General features: G+C 41.1%; 1 protein-coding gene across 12 annotated transcripts in view; it reads left to right on the forward strand.

The window, feature by feature from the left end:
• kif1b (kinesin family member 1B) overlaps positions 1 to 12,271 on the forward strand; it is a 56,848-nt gene extending 44,577 nt beyond the window's left edge. For all 12 annotated transcript variants that reach the window (XM_031845798.1, XM_031845807.1, XM_031845799.1 and 9 more), the window contains 19 exons: positions 285 to 414; positions 739 to 829; positions 934 to 1,052; positions 1,212 to 1,267; positions 2,570 to 2,678; positions 2,822 to 2,888; positions 3,108 to 3,192; positions 3,677 to 3,782; positions 5,087 to 5,201; positions 5,307 to 5,440; positions 5,529 to 5,590; positions 5,690 to 5,835; positions 6,033 to 6,293; positions 6,407 to 6,478; positions 6,728 to 6,849; positions 7,020 to 7,172; positions 7,388 to 7,580; positions 7,813 to 7,931; positions 8,924 to 12,271. In XM_031845798.1, coding sequence (XP_031701658.1) covers positions 285 to 414; positions 739 to 829; positions 934 to 1,052; positions 1,212 to 1,267; positions 2,570 to 2,678; positions 2,822 to 2,888; positions 3,108 to 3,192; positions 3,677 to 3,782; positions 5,087 to 5,201; positions 5,307 to 5,440; positions 5,529 to 5,590; positions 5,690 to 5,835; positions 6,033 to 6,293; positions 6,407 to 6,478; positions 6,728 to 6,849; positions 7,020 to 7,172; positions 7,388 to 7,580; positions 7,813 to 7,931; positions 8,924 to 8,966 — 2,183 coding nt within the window. In that variant the 3' untranslated portion in view covers positions 8,967 to 12,271. The remainder of the gene's footprint in view (positions 1 to 284; positions 415 to 738; positions 830 to 933; positions 1,053 to 1,211; positions 1,268 to 2,569; positions 2,679 to 2,821; positions 2,889 to 3,107; positions 3,193 to 3,676; positions 3,783 to 5,086; positions 5,202 to 5,306; positions 5,441 to 5,528; positions 5,591 to 5,689; positions 5,836 to 6,032; positions 6,294 to 6,406; positions 6,479 to 6,727; positions 6,850 to 7,019; positions 7,173 to 7,387; positions 7,581 to 7,812; positions 7,932 to 8,923) is intronic.
• Positions 12,272 to 13,676: the final 1,405 nt, after the last annotated feature.

A 13,676-nucleotide genomic window follows, 5' to 3' on the forward strand; every position in this document is an offset into this window, starting at 1 on the left:
CCTCTCAGCCTAAAGGGGGACACACTTGGCAGATGGTCCTGTTGAATGCAAAGGAGGGCTTCAATTGTATAGTCATGGAAATAAGACTGACGCTGTTTTTCCTTACTTTGTGAAGGAATGTCTCTACAAATCACAAGCTTGATAATATGCGGAAACCAGTCTGATTGTATCGTGCAGAGCTTAGGATTCATATGCAGATTGCAATCGCAGGTGCGGCTCATTTTCAATAGATCTCAACTTAAGTCCTCATAACCTTCCCCTGTGTTTTCTTGGTAACATCGCAGACACCAAGCTGAGTTGTGGTGATGGTCTGGCAGGCCAGCTGGAGGTGGGCAGCATCTTTACCTTCCGTGTTACTGTGCTCCAGGCCAGTGGCATCCCGCCAGAGTACGCAGATATCTTCTGCCAATTCAAGTAAGTCCACAATCCTCAAAAATAGTTTGTGAAAAGCTAATCTTAATATCAAAGCTATACAGTTAAAAGAGCTTTACCGAGGGAGAAACTGATAAATAGCAATAGTGTTACTAAAGTATAAGTCATTTACATTTAGTCATTTTCTGACTATAGGTTTGAAAGTAGTTTGATTTTAGTTCACAAATCAAAATCAAATAGACAATTGAGACAGCTTCATCTTTAACATTTAAAGAAATATTCACCATGCCAATAGAGAATAAGAACTACAAGTTCTAACTCAATCTTAAGTGACACACTGACACTCATTCATCTTTCTTTCCATAGTTTCCTGCATCGTCATGATGAGGCTTTTTCCACTGAGCCTCTGAAGAACACTGGCAAAGGAGCTCCTCTGGGCTTTTACCACGTCCAGAATGTGAGGACACACACACACACACACACACACACAAACTATAGTTTAACAACTCTATGTTGATTCATTTTAACCCCCCCCACCCCCTTTTTTTTTTTTGACTGCAGGTTTCAGTTGAGGTCACAGAGTCCTTCATTGAGTACATCAAGACCAAGCCCATTGTGTTTGAAGTGTTCGGCCACTACCAGCAGCACCCGCTGCATTTTCATGGCCAGGAACTGATTAGGTTGGTGTGGTTACTAAAGACATGCTTCTGTAGAGATTCATCTGGATTACTTTAAAAAACATTTGTTGTTATGCTGTAATTATTCACATTTGGTACACAGATAGATTTAGTAAGAATTGGTTTCTGTATTAGAGGTTAATTGTACATTTATTTTAACAGTCCTCCAACACCGTCGAGGAAATACTACCCTATTCCCATGCCTCTGTCTAAACCAGGTAAGGATTTTAATGTCCTCACACCACGTACTGTAACAGCAATATGCTCTGCACCTGTCACCATCATTTCAGCATATTTCTTCTGTGCGTTATGGTTATATCAGCATGCCTCATATTTCCTTCCACTTTTTCATTTCTCGCTTCCTTTGGATTTTTTTTTTTCTCTTATTTAATCACTCTCACACCATCCATAATCCTCTTACCCAACTCCATCCTCCCTCTTCCACATTTCCCTTTTCACACGTCCCCTCCAATCTTTCTCACCATTCGTACAATATTATACACTGAAACCCCTAGACCATACCCGTAAGATAGAGTTAGTCCGCTACCTGATGAGTGGCTATGTGAACGTCAAAGTGCTGGACACGCTGTCCGAGCACGCCAACGCCCTGGCCTCCACTGCCGTGGCCAGTCTGGAGGATGAGGCTGACCAGCTCTCTCACTTCATCTTCCTCCCAGTGCCCAATGACCCTGTGCTAATTGTGCCCAGGCACCATGGTTGGTACAGCGGAGCCTGTAGTAGCTAAGGCATTAGATGCACCTGTGTTGTAGTGATTAGACTAGTGCTGTGCTTTGCTCATGTGGTACTCTGTGACTGCAGGCAGTAGCACCACAAAGCTCTGCAGTGGTTATGTGTGCTGCACATCGCTGCAGGCCTATTTAGGTTCAGTCAGCTCAGTCCATCCCTCCCCTGTCGCTTACAAACTGGCCTCAGCTGACACCTTCAGGTAAATCTGCTGCATATGCTGAATCTTAAGCCAAATAATAAAAAAAATGTATTTATCTTAATCATAGAGGATTACTGACAGACCGTAATATTCACAGCATAAATCAGAATCCAGAGGCTTAAGCCCTTTACAGGTTCAGCTGTAGTCCAATTACGATTGTTCTCATGTTCATTTCAACCATATTGAACACAAATGAATGTAGCTGTGTGCTTCAGAGATTAGCCTGTTTCAACAGGAACATAATCCTGACGTGTCAGACAGCAGGGTGTGGTGTAATCTGTGATTTAGCTCCTTATAGCATCTCAGTATGTGCAACTGTTGGGTTTGAATGTGTTCTATTGCCCGTTTTTTGTGTCCATCTTATTTCATTAATAACGGACTTTATGATTAACACGTCCTTTAAGTATTGGTATTACAGAATATGTGTGGGCTGAATGCTCAGTCCAGGGTCAGCAGTGTGTTCACATCACATCCAGCCTCCATTTAGTAATACAATCAATATAGTTAACATCTATCACTTATTTTCATTCATCCCCTCTGAAATTAATATAGAGCTTATGTGTGTGTATTTCAGTTCCAGCTACCAAGTTGAACACCATCACCAAGTCCAACCTGGGTCAATGCTGCAGCAAGTACGACCTGCTGGTCTGGTTTGAGATCAGTGAACTGGAGCCCACCGGAGAGTGAGTGTTCGTCTTATATTCACACACAGTTTCCTTTTAAAAAGACACATGATGTGAGATTGTGTAGTTTCAACTTAAAACATTTTTGGTGCATTATAATTGGTAAGTATAACATAAGAAGTATGACCTCCCTCCTTCTACAGGTACATCCCAGCTGTAGTGGATCACAGTGGAGGACTGGCCTGCAATGGCACCTACCTACTGCACCAGGTACTGGAGATCTACACAAGTCCTACCAATCACATACACTGATCACACATTTTATAAAGTCCGTTGCAATGCTCACACGCACAAAAGCAAAGGGAACGTCATAATTCCGTTCTTGTAATCCAGTAAATAATCTTTCTTCTTTACAAGAAACATCGAGAAGCTTAATTTAGTTCCAGCTGTGTCTACTATGATCCTAAGCTCCTGTCATGTGTGCTGCAGGGCATCCAGCGGAGGATCACTGTGACTCTCATCCATGAGAAGGGAAGCGAGCTCCACTGGAAGGACGTTCGCGAGCTTGTAGTGGGTGAGCATTGGGTGTCACTCGTTCAGCCAACATGCACCAGAGACACAAAACACTGATGTTTCACATTAGACGAGAAGAGCTGTTGCTGCATGATTGTTTCCTTATTCACACAGCAGAATCCGTTGATACCCTGACCATATGATACAACTGCTTCTATTGTCTCTAAGGAAGTTTAGTTTGAGAGGCAGCAGTGGAAATATTGGTCATAATTCCATTTTGTGTAGTTGTGTCTGTTTTGCCTCAGGCCGCCTCTCTCTTTAAGTAGTTCATACTGTGGCTGTAGCTGATGGACGAAATAATTACATTTCACATTTTACACTTTGAGCTGCTGACATTTTTAGCCAGAGAGGCTTGTGAATAAACAGGCATGTGTGTCTGGACACTGTGACAACATGGCTATTAAACTACACTGTGGCTGAGTTCATATACAAGGCATTTTTAATCCATGACAAGATGCTGATGCTGTGCTGCTGTATCCCATCAGGTCGGATCCGAAGCAAGACTGAAGTGGACGAAAGCGCTGCTGATGCTGTCCTATCCCTCAACATCATTTCTGCCAAGAACATCAAGTCGTCCCACAACTCCAACAGGTAGCCCACTGTACTTAATAAACCACATACTGTACATTCACTGGACACAACAGTTCAAGGTTTATATGGATTTATTGGTGCTAATAGGTTTGTTGCTGACATTCAGCCTGTTGGTCCAAGCCGAAAATATCAACTCGGTTATTATGTCAATTTTTTCATTATTGCCACATGTTGTCATTTACAGTTTGTAAACAGTATCAGGCAACAGCTTTGTATGTGTTGTTGTCCTAAAAAAAAGCTGAAGGCTCAGTGGAATCATTGCATGACTATTTCCATTTTCACTGCTGTTGATTTTCCTGTTAATTTGCTCCCTTGTCTCTGTTGCCTGACTCTGTGTGCTTCTCTCTTTTTGTTTGTGCACTCTCTCTCTCCTCCTGCTGCGGCTGGACTCTTGATTGTGCTCAGGCTTTCTATTGATAAGGATATTGATAGGTACCAGAGAACATAAGGCTCCTTCTGTGAAAGATCTTTATGCTTCTCTTTAGTCATATAGATTCATAGGAATAAGTTCTCCACAGTTTGTGTTTTTGTTGGCATGTTGCATTAGGTCTGCCTTTTATTTTCGTCAACATTTAGCATCTGAAAGAACGAATCTCATTCCAACTTATTTATGGACAAGTAAAGGCAATCTTACATGCAAATGCAAAACCCTTTTTTGTATTAGTTTGTATCACAGTATGTTGGTCTTGTGTGGCACCCAGACTCCAAATGAATGCTTTCTTCTCAGCTATTATTCACTGTGTGAGTCATAGCTCAATAACAACCAAGGCCATTGAGGCACCAACAAGGCAGCTCTGGCTCTCAGTCTGTAGGTAGGAGTGCCCCCTGCTGCCAAAGACAGGAACAGTGTAACTATCATTTGTACCATAGCGTAAACATGATATGCAGAACATGTAAACTTGATATTCTGCTTGCCGCTGTTTGGTTCACACACACACAGCTCGCTGCACTTGCCACAACACCTGACACCGTTAACTGCTGTGGCTTCTGATCTAGTTGTCTATTGTCGAGCTCTCACCTCAATGTGCTTCCACACATCTTGTCGTGACTAAGGATAAGTGTGAGGGCCACTGCACAATGTATACTGTCATAGTTGTATTCATCACATCAATTACAGAATGATATCTGACACACTGTGGTTATTTACAAAATGTGTCTAGTTTGTTTCTTTGCAGTAAGACTAGATCCTACACACACTGTTGTTAAAGCACCGTCTAGGACTTTACAGAAAATAACGCTATAGCGAGTTCATTTCTCTGTAATTTTGTTTATAAGTGAATATTTTTTGGGGTTTTCCCCTTCAGGACTTTTTACCGCTTCGAGGCAGTGTGGGACAGCTCCCTGCACAACTCCCTCCTGCTTAACCGAGTCACTCCTTATGGAGAGAAGATCTACATGACTCTGTCTGCATACTTGGAGGTCAGTCATTGCTCTTCTGTGTTTTACCTTTTTGCATTGAGCTCTAGGATTTACCTCTCTGTATGTCAATGTATCTAACATCTTCACTTTGTCTCCTCTTCACAGCTGGACCATTGCATCCAGCCTGCTATTATTACCAAAGACATCTGCATGGTCTTCTACTCCCGAGATGCAAAGATCTCCCCTCCCCGTTCCCTCAGGAACCTCTTTGGGAGTGGATACTCTAAATCCCCTGACTGGTAAGACTTCAGACTGCCGTACTGTGACAGCTGGATCATGTAATATGTCCAGTCCTCATAAAATGGAATTTCCTCTGCTACATTACAGCAATCGAGTCACTGGCATCTACGAGCTGAGCTTGTGCAAGATGTCTGACTCTGGAAGCCCAGGTGAGCAGTCGGCATCAAGAAATGTTTTAAGACAAGCCGCCCAGTTTATCAAGATTCCTCTGAGAGCTTTGTCCTGATGTGTAATTTTGTCCTGAACAGGGATGCAGCGGAGGAGGAGAAAGATTCTGGACACATCGGTGGCTTATGTGCGTGGAGAGGAAAACCTGGCCGGCTGGAGGCCCAGAGGAGACAGTCTCATCCTGGAGCACCAATGGGAGCTGGAGAAAATGGAGCAGCTGCATGAGGTGGGTCACACTGACCTGCAATCTTACATTAAAGAAAGCTCTTCGACCCCTTTTTTGACCTGACAAAGCTTTCACTTATCTCCCACTGTGTCCTTGTCTAATATCCCACTGAGAGAAAAAATACTCACTTTCCTCATACAAACTTTCATCCATGGAAACTGAAGTTGTACCTAACCTCGCCCCTGTCGTTCATCCAGGTGGAGAAGACCCGTCACCTGCTTCTGCTGAAGGAGAAGCTGGGAGACGATGCTCCCCTGGGAACAGCTCCCACCCCGAAGTCCCTGAGCGAGTTGCTATCCCCGAGCATGAGCACAGGCAGCCTGTCCACCTCCACCTCAATCTCCTCGCAGATCTCCAGCACCACCTTTGAAAGCGCCATCACGCCAAGCGAGAGCAGCGGTTATGACTCGGCCGACATCGAGAGCCTGGTGGATCGTGAGAAGGAGCTGGCCACTAAGGTAAGAGTAACTTGATGTGATGATTTATTCTTTGCAGCATAATTATCAACTGGTAGCAGCTGCCTCTCCTCCTCTGCTGTGAACAGATCAGTCCAATCTTTGTTTTCTTGTAGTGCCTGCGCCTTCTGACACATACCTTCAACAGTGAATACAACCAAGTGGTCAACAGTATTAGTGACTGCAAGGTGAGTAATGATAGAAAGAAACTCTAAGCTTTAAAAGTAGTTCATTCATGTACACTGTCAGGTATTGATTGATCTCAGTGCCCATATTCTGCAGAGATTTGTAGCAAATAGGCATCTACTTTTTGTCATTTAAGTTACTTTAGTATCAGCAGTGCACTCTCCAATAATCTATATTTTTCCTCTTGCAGTGTTTGCTTTGGAAAGTAAAACGGTGTGTTTAACAAGTATTTCATATTATTTTCCCCTCAGTTGTCTGACATCTCACCAATGGGTCGTGACCCATCAGTGACCAGCTTCAGCAGCGCCACTCTCACCCCCTCCTCCACCTGCCCTTCTCTGTCTGACTCCCGCTGTGGTTCCATGGACCAGAAGTAAAACTTTTATTTATTACATATTTTATGTTTAAATACAGTATCTATCAGTGTCCGTATAAAATATTGCAAGCTTACTTCCATACTCAAAACACTATTCATTATTTCAGATTGACTGTATTGGCAGGCTGTCACCATGACGCTAACTTGGTGTACTTTTTTTTCCTAAGGACCCCAGAGAACAGCTCCCGTGCCTCCAGTCCCTCCTGCTCGGACTATGAAAACTTCCCCATGGTTCCGACTTTGGAGTCCTCCTACCTTGCACGGGCTGGAAAAAACGAGTTCCTCAACTTGGTGCCTGATATTGAAGAAATGAGGCCAGGGTGAGTGCTGACATGTTAGCTCTTTTGCTGTTGCAGCAATGTCATTTAAAAAAAGTCAATATGAGATGCAGCCCAAAGAAAAATAGATAATCTCGTTTTCCAGTCCAAGCAGAAATTATGTGAATTGATTTCTGAATCTGGCGGTTTTCAACTGGAAGAAATCCTAATTTTAGTTTGTTGAAAAACAAGCACTCCCTTTTTTTTCTCCTTTTTAGATCGGTAGTTTCTAAGAAAGGTTTCCTAAGCTTCATGGAGCCGCGCTCCAACTCGTGGGTGAAGCACTTTGTGGTTGTGCGCCGGCCCTACGTCTTCATCTACAACAGCGACAAGGACCCGGTGGAGCGGGGTGTCCTCAATCTCTCCACAGCACAGGTGGAATACAGTGAAGACCAGCAGGCCATGCTCAAGGTAGAGTTTCAATTCATCAAGTGTATCAACAGATGAATAACTGAACACTCAGAGTAAATACCGGTGTATCCCTCGATAGGAGAAAACACTACATCAGGTTTTATCAGACTTTCACAAAAATGTGAAATAATGAGATAAACAACTTTCAAAAACTATTCTCCTTTAGCATCCTAAATGATGTAAAGATAGAATACATATGCAGCATGACACATATTTGGTGTTTTCTTTTCAGACTCCCAACACATTTGCTGTGTGCACAAAACATCGAGGAATCCTGCTGCAGGCCAACAACGAGAAAGACATGAACGACTGGCTGTATGCTTTTAACCCTCTGCTAGCAGGAACGATAAGGTACGCACACGCACTTCTCTTAGGGCGCTTTAACAAGCCAACAGTCATTTTAGTCATTTTAGTCATCAGCTCAACCCTTGGTGCATTTTGATTGGGCAGTTGTGAATGCATTAATCGCACGCTGGTGCGGACCAAAACAACAGGTCCGAGACCACTTGCAAGAGGTGATCGAGGACCGGTTTGCCGAGTGCGGTTAAATTATAGTGATACATAATCTTACCCAGTTGCAAGAAGTGAACCAAAACGCAGAGGATTGTAGGCTGCCTGCGCAGGCATTTGTTGAGATGCAAACAGGTAAACGACATGATTAACATGAGTGGAAGAGGACCGGTGTCGGCGGCACGGGAGGGGCCCAAAATAATTCTCAAAAAATTATGTTATAATAAACATAAAATATGACAAACATGTATTTATAAATGATACTATTCTATTGCTTTACGATGCAACCCATGGGGGGCTCGGACAGAAAGGGCTGAGCGAAGCCTTTGGATGCTGCATTATGCCCCCCCCAATGTTGAAATGAAACCTTCGCCTTCGTGTCATCCTTGGATATCTGTTGTAGCACTGACACTGGCAGAGAGCTGACTTTGGACTTCTGCAGAAGTGCAATATTGGTTGAAATCTTGGCAGAAAAGAACTTACAGAAAATGATAAAGTCCGCAGTAATAGTGAAATTTATGAAGTAATTAGAGGTGAACTGGAGGAGAAAGCATTCATGCTCACAGTACATCAGTGCTGACTCAACCTCAAAATGCCTTGGCCCTGCTCCTTTGTACAAGCCCCTCAGCAAATAGTTGCTTTTTAATTGTGCACTTTGAAACAGAACCAGACTCAATAGAAAACAAAAGTATTAATTTCACTCTGATTCGGACTAGTCGAACGGACTATGGCTTGTGAAAGCGCCCTCATGCTACCCTTAACAGGAAGCAACTCCACTTTCTTCAGTAAACTGACTTCTCTTCTCGTCACAAAATATAATCCTGTTCCCACAGATCTAAGCTGGCGAGGAGGCGCAGTGGCCTAATGAAGAACTGAGTGGCTTGACTGGCACACAGGAAACCACGGCTTCCACTCTTTCTGGCAAGCCTTTTGAACATACCAAGTGTTAACACTTATTAATCATTGTGATTCTTGACAGTTTTCTCTTGTAAGTAGACTTGTGGCTTAAGTCTCCTTTCATGCGACTAAAAGTTTCAGTTCCGGAGAAATTTGCCTCCCCTTCGCCCTCCAACAACCCTCTGTCAACTTAGCTTTCCTCCTCTCTATTTCTCTTCCCCTCCTCCTCCTCCTCAGCTTTTTGTGTTTTTGTTTTTATGACACTGTTTCGATCTATTTTTGTTCCGCTTTGTCGTCATTCCCTAACTCCCTAACTAGTAGCATGTTGTAATAGTCTACTTGTGTGTGCACGATTCTTCAGAAACTGTTCTTTCTGGCCACTAATTTTCATTTTTGCCAATCATCTGTAAAGAAATTGTCTCTATCCATGTCATTTGTTTGCCGAGAAGAGTTTGATTTCAATTTTTGGTCTTTGGTTTTGTTTTGTTTTTTAATTAAGATGCCTGCATGCTAACTGCAGCAGTCGTCAGGAGATGACCAGACCTGGTTTGCTTACTCAAAAAAACATGAAAACAAATCGGATAACTTACAGTTGAAACCATGAAGGTGAAATATACAAAAGCAACGCTACTTCAAGATCTATTGCTGCTAATGAATTAATAGTTTTTTCTTCTCTTCATGAGATTTGCATCAGGCCCCCCCGCCTCAAGCTCTCCTCTGCCGTCTTGTAAACGGCCTTAAGATACAAAATGTTAAGTCTGAAAAGCGTGTCCCAACTCGGCGAGACCTGAGGGCCGGGCTGGATTACAACGGTCATCCATGTGATGTCTAGATCCCACTCCTCAGTCCGTGCACATTCACTAACGCCAACCCTCGATAGTGCCGTCAGTCAAGCGATTACTTACAATCATGCATTTGTGTCAACATCCGAAATACATCATATCTCATCAGTGGAAATGTGACAATGGATTGTTCCTTCAGGAGTAGATATTTATCCCTGTACTTTTACTATTTCATCTAAAGAACAAACAAGGTTTCCAGGAGGAGGAGTAGGAGGAAGGACAGAATATGCTTTGTACATACAGTCTGTTCTGGTATCAGTGTCGTAGTTAACTCTCGTTCAAGACATTCCTCTCAGCTCCTCTAGCAGTTTTTCTTACACCAACTTGAGTTGAGCCTAATATTTAGTTCAGCCTGATATTTAGTTCAGCCATCACATGCATGTGATACCGAAGACAAAACAAAAAGTGTGAAATGGAAGGAAGAAGAAAGAGAGAGATTGAAGTTGCAATGCTCTAGCCTTGACGCCAGTAGATAATTGATGAAGCTGCTAGCACATAGCCTGCAGGACAGATAGTGAATAGTCTACCACATGACTCCCCCTCACTGTCATGATAGTGTTGGGTAAAATCTCTAAAAAGAAGTACTTACTGTTGTTCAGCAGCACCACAGGTCACCATTTTCTATTTGTGTTCTTGAATTTAAACTCATCTAACTCTCATTGGGTTGACATTTCTTTTTTTAATTATTAAAATAGTTTTTTTTTCTATTATGCTTTTAATCATTCCACAGTGACGTTTTATACAAAATGTAACCGGGCATTTATTTCTTTGTTGTAACCAGCTATATTGGTGTTAAACCTTATTTTGCACATTAACACATATCTATAGCAAGACGAGGGCAGATCACTCGTGTTTAGGTCATGATTATTTTTGATTATCAGGAACACTGTTAAGAGCACATATCAAGGCTACACTGGATAGCTGTTTATTAGAAAGAAAGAAGTGATATTTAACGGACGACATATACGGAAAGGTTTTATTTCTGATATTGTTTCTGAAAATATTTGCTCTGTACATCGTACTACAGATCTTACATTTGGCTCCTGATAGGTTATACCCCTGTTTCTTCAAATGGTAGAAGTGTGACGAGCACAGATGGGCATTAAAAAACGCTGGCCAACCAACCAGTAGTATGCCCACTCTATCATATGAAGGGGACATTAGGGTTGACGGTTTTGAAACGGAGGTAGCCATTGCCTGTTACAGATATTAGTGCAATTATTGGGGACATGTGTTCATCAGTTGCTGATGTAAAGACATGAAGAATATGCCTCAGACGTGAGAATGAGTGAGAATTGTGGAGCGTCACTGCCCTTGGGTCAGCCAACCTGCTGGTCAGAGAAACTGAAACCTGCTGAATTGTTTCTGAGAAAATGTTTCTCTCTTGTCAAGAAAGAATAATAAGAATAATAATAATGAAAAGCTATCTATGCACTGATCAAGGCTCTCAGTGCAACGTACCTCACATTAACCTCAGCGTATTGTGTGAGATACGTATCGATATGAAGACCCGTCAGAGCAAACATCTTCACGTCACTGACTAATTTGCAGAAGTATATTGTTTTGGATTGTGTATTTATTGTTTGCAATGTACATATTAGTTTGCAGCTCTTTGCACATATTAATAAAAGGTTCAACTAACTGATCAAATAAAGTCTGTGCGGTTTAGTTGTTCTACTCAGAGTGAACCAAATGATGGTGTGGCAGCCTCTTCCAGTCTGAACTGGGAGAGCGTAGAATGTACTATGAAGATGTTTTTTTCCATCGTTTAATTAAAAAAAGGAAAAAATAGAGCTTAAATGTAACCCGCTGCATCTTTTCCAGGGGAGGTGAGTTACATTAGAAAGTGGTTTGAGTGAAAGTCTGTTTTGGATTTGAAGAATATTTACTCACTACTCATGCTAGCCAGCCACTTGAATTAAAACAAAATTTAGGGTGGTTTTTAAGTCGTTTAATTTGTTTCTAATATCAGGGAATATAATATGAAGTAGCTAGTGACATCTAAAATGACAGTATACTATTGTTGTAATGGTGTCTTTCTTCACCTCAACACTTTGATTTTTTTTTTTTCCGTTGATGCCTTGCAAAACAAAACTAGCCATGGTAGTTTCCATCTTCCCCTCTGACAATTAATATCAGTTAACTGCGTTCCCTTTTGATTTGTCTACCAAAAGAAAAAAGACAAACCACAACATTTAACACTGTACATTATTTGTCAGACTGGTTTCATTTTCATACTTATTTTGTAAATATCTGTGTTGTATGGAGCTTGAATTAAAATGTAAATATGTTTACTGTATTTGTAATAATTATAATCCATTCGCTGTATAGCATAGATGTGTCATGCAGATCTCCTAATTCTGTGTATGGTAATCTTGCACCATTGAACTGTTTAGTGAATGAGGCAAAAATAAAAGTGCAAACTGTGCATTAGCAAAACAAGTGCAGCCTGTCTGTCGTCTCCTTTGTGCAGTTTGACTCCTTCTTGTGTTTTTACATGTTACAACTTCCTGATACCTGTGTGCTACCAAAGCACATCTATAACAGGACAACAAAACACAGATTAGATGTTGGGAATGAGGAAAACAAAAATACTCATGCTTAGTCAAACTTAATTATTACATAGGCCTAAATCAAAATTATGAAATCTGTATTGTTTTCCTCCTCCCTGCCTCTCATGCATGTTAAGACGTTCTGACATTAAACTGGTCTAGTGAAGTAATTTCCCTGTGAACTGCCACAGATTTCCAGTAATTGGAGGAAGAATTGAGGCTTGGCGTATGGTTTAGCTGTGTGAAATCACATACAGCATGGAAAGCAGACTGGCACTCCCATATAAATTAAAGATTACAACTGAGAAAGAGAGATTACATGCCATTGTTCCTTTCTGCATTTCATGACACATAATTAGGGCCCATCTCATAATCCATCCTTAATTACAACATAGTTCACTTATTTCTGTATTATACAGTATAACCTAATGCAAATGAATTTGTATGGAGATTAAAACAGTTTAAAAATAAACTCTTAATTGACACACTTGCTTTTTAATGAACTCGTACATTTGCAATATTTAATTCACAAAATCCAGTTAAATGTTTACTTTAATACTGCAAATTTCAGTGGTGGAAGAATCCTTAACTTAACCAAAAGTGCCGATACAACAGTGTAATCATATTCCACAAATTAAGTATGAACATTCAAATGTATTTATCTAACTGATTGATCAATCACAATCTAATAATGTCAAATGCAATGTGTAGAAGTATTATTCTACCGCTGCACATTTTGTTAGTCATTTTCTTTTCTCTAAAATCTTATATTTAAAATGAAACTTTTTAGTCAATTTTACCTCTTTGGGCAACGGACATATATGCCTTTTTAAATGAAATCACTCCTTGGTGGCTAACTATGAAGGTATATTTGTGTCTTTATTACGCAAACAAATGTTTTAAAAGCAAATTTCTTGCACTGCAATCAAAAATCAAGTTTGTAAGTGAAAATATATAAACTGAGAATAATTTGTTAGTTTTGCTTATGAAACTAGAATTTTTGGTTAAAAAAATAAAAACTTTGGTTAAAAAAATAAAATCTTTGGTTAAAAAAGATAAAATCTGGTTAAAAAAAAATATCTTTGATTAAAAAAATAAAATCTTTGGTTGGAAAAAAAAATATCTTTGAGAAAAGCTGGTTTCAAAACGAAGAGCTGAGCTGAGCTTGGATGTAGTGGGCGGGGCATATGCTCCCGTTGGTGTTTAGATGATGCAGATACCGAGAGCAAAGTCAAACCGACCAATAGAAACTCCTGGCACATTCAACAGCACGGGGGGGGGGGGGGGGGGGGGGG

This window comes from Anarrhichthys ocellatus, unplaced genomic scaffold (assembly GCF_004355925.1).
Source record: "Anarrhichthys ocellatus isolate YVR2014 unplaced genomic scaffold, GSC_Weel_1.0 scaffold5, whole genome shotgun sequence".
NCBI lineage: Eukaryota > Metazoa > Chordata > Actinopteri > Perciformes > Anarhichadidae > Anarrhichthys > Anarrhichthys ocellatus.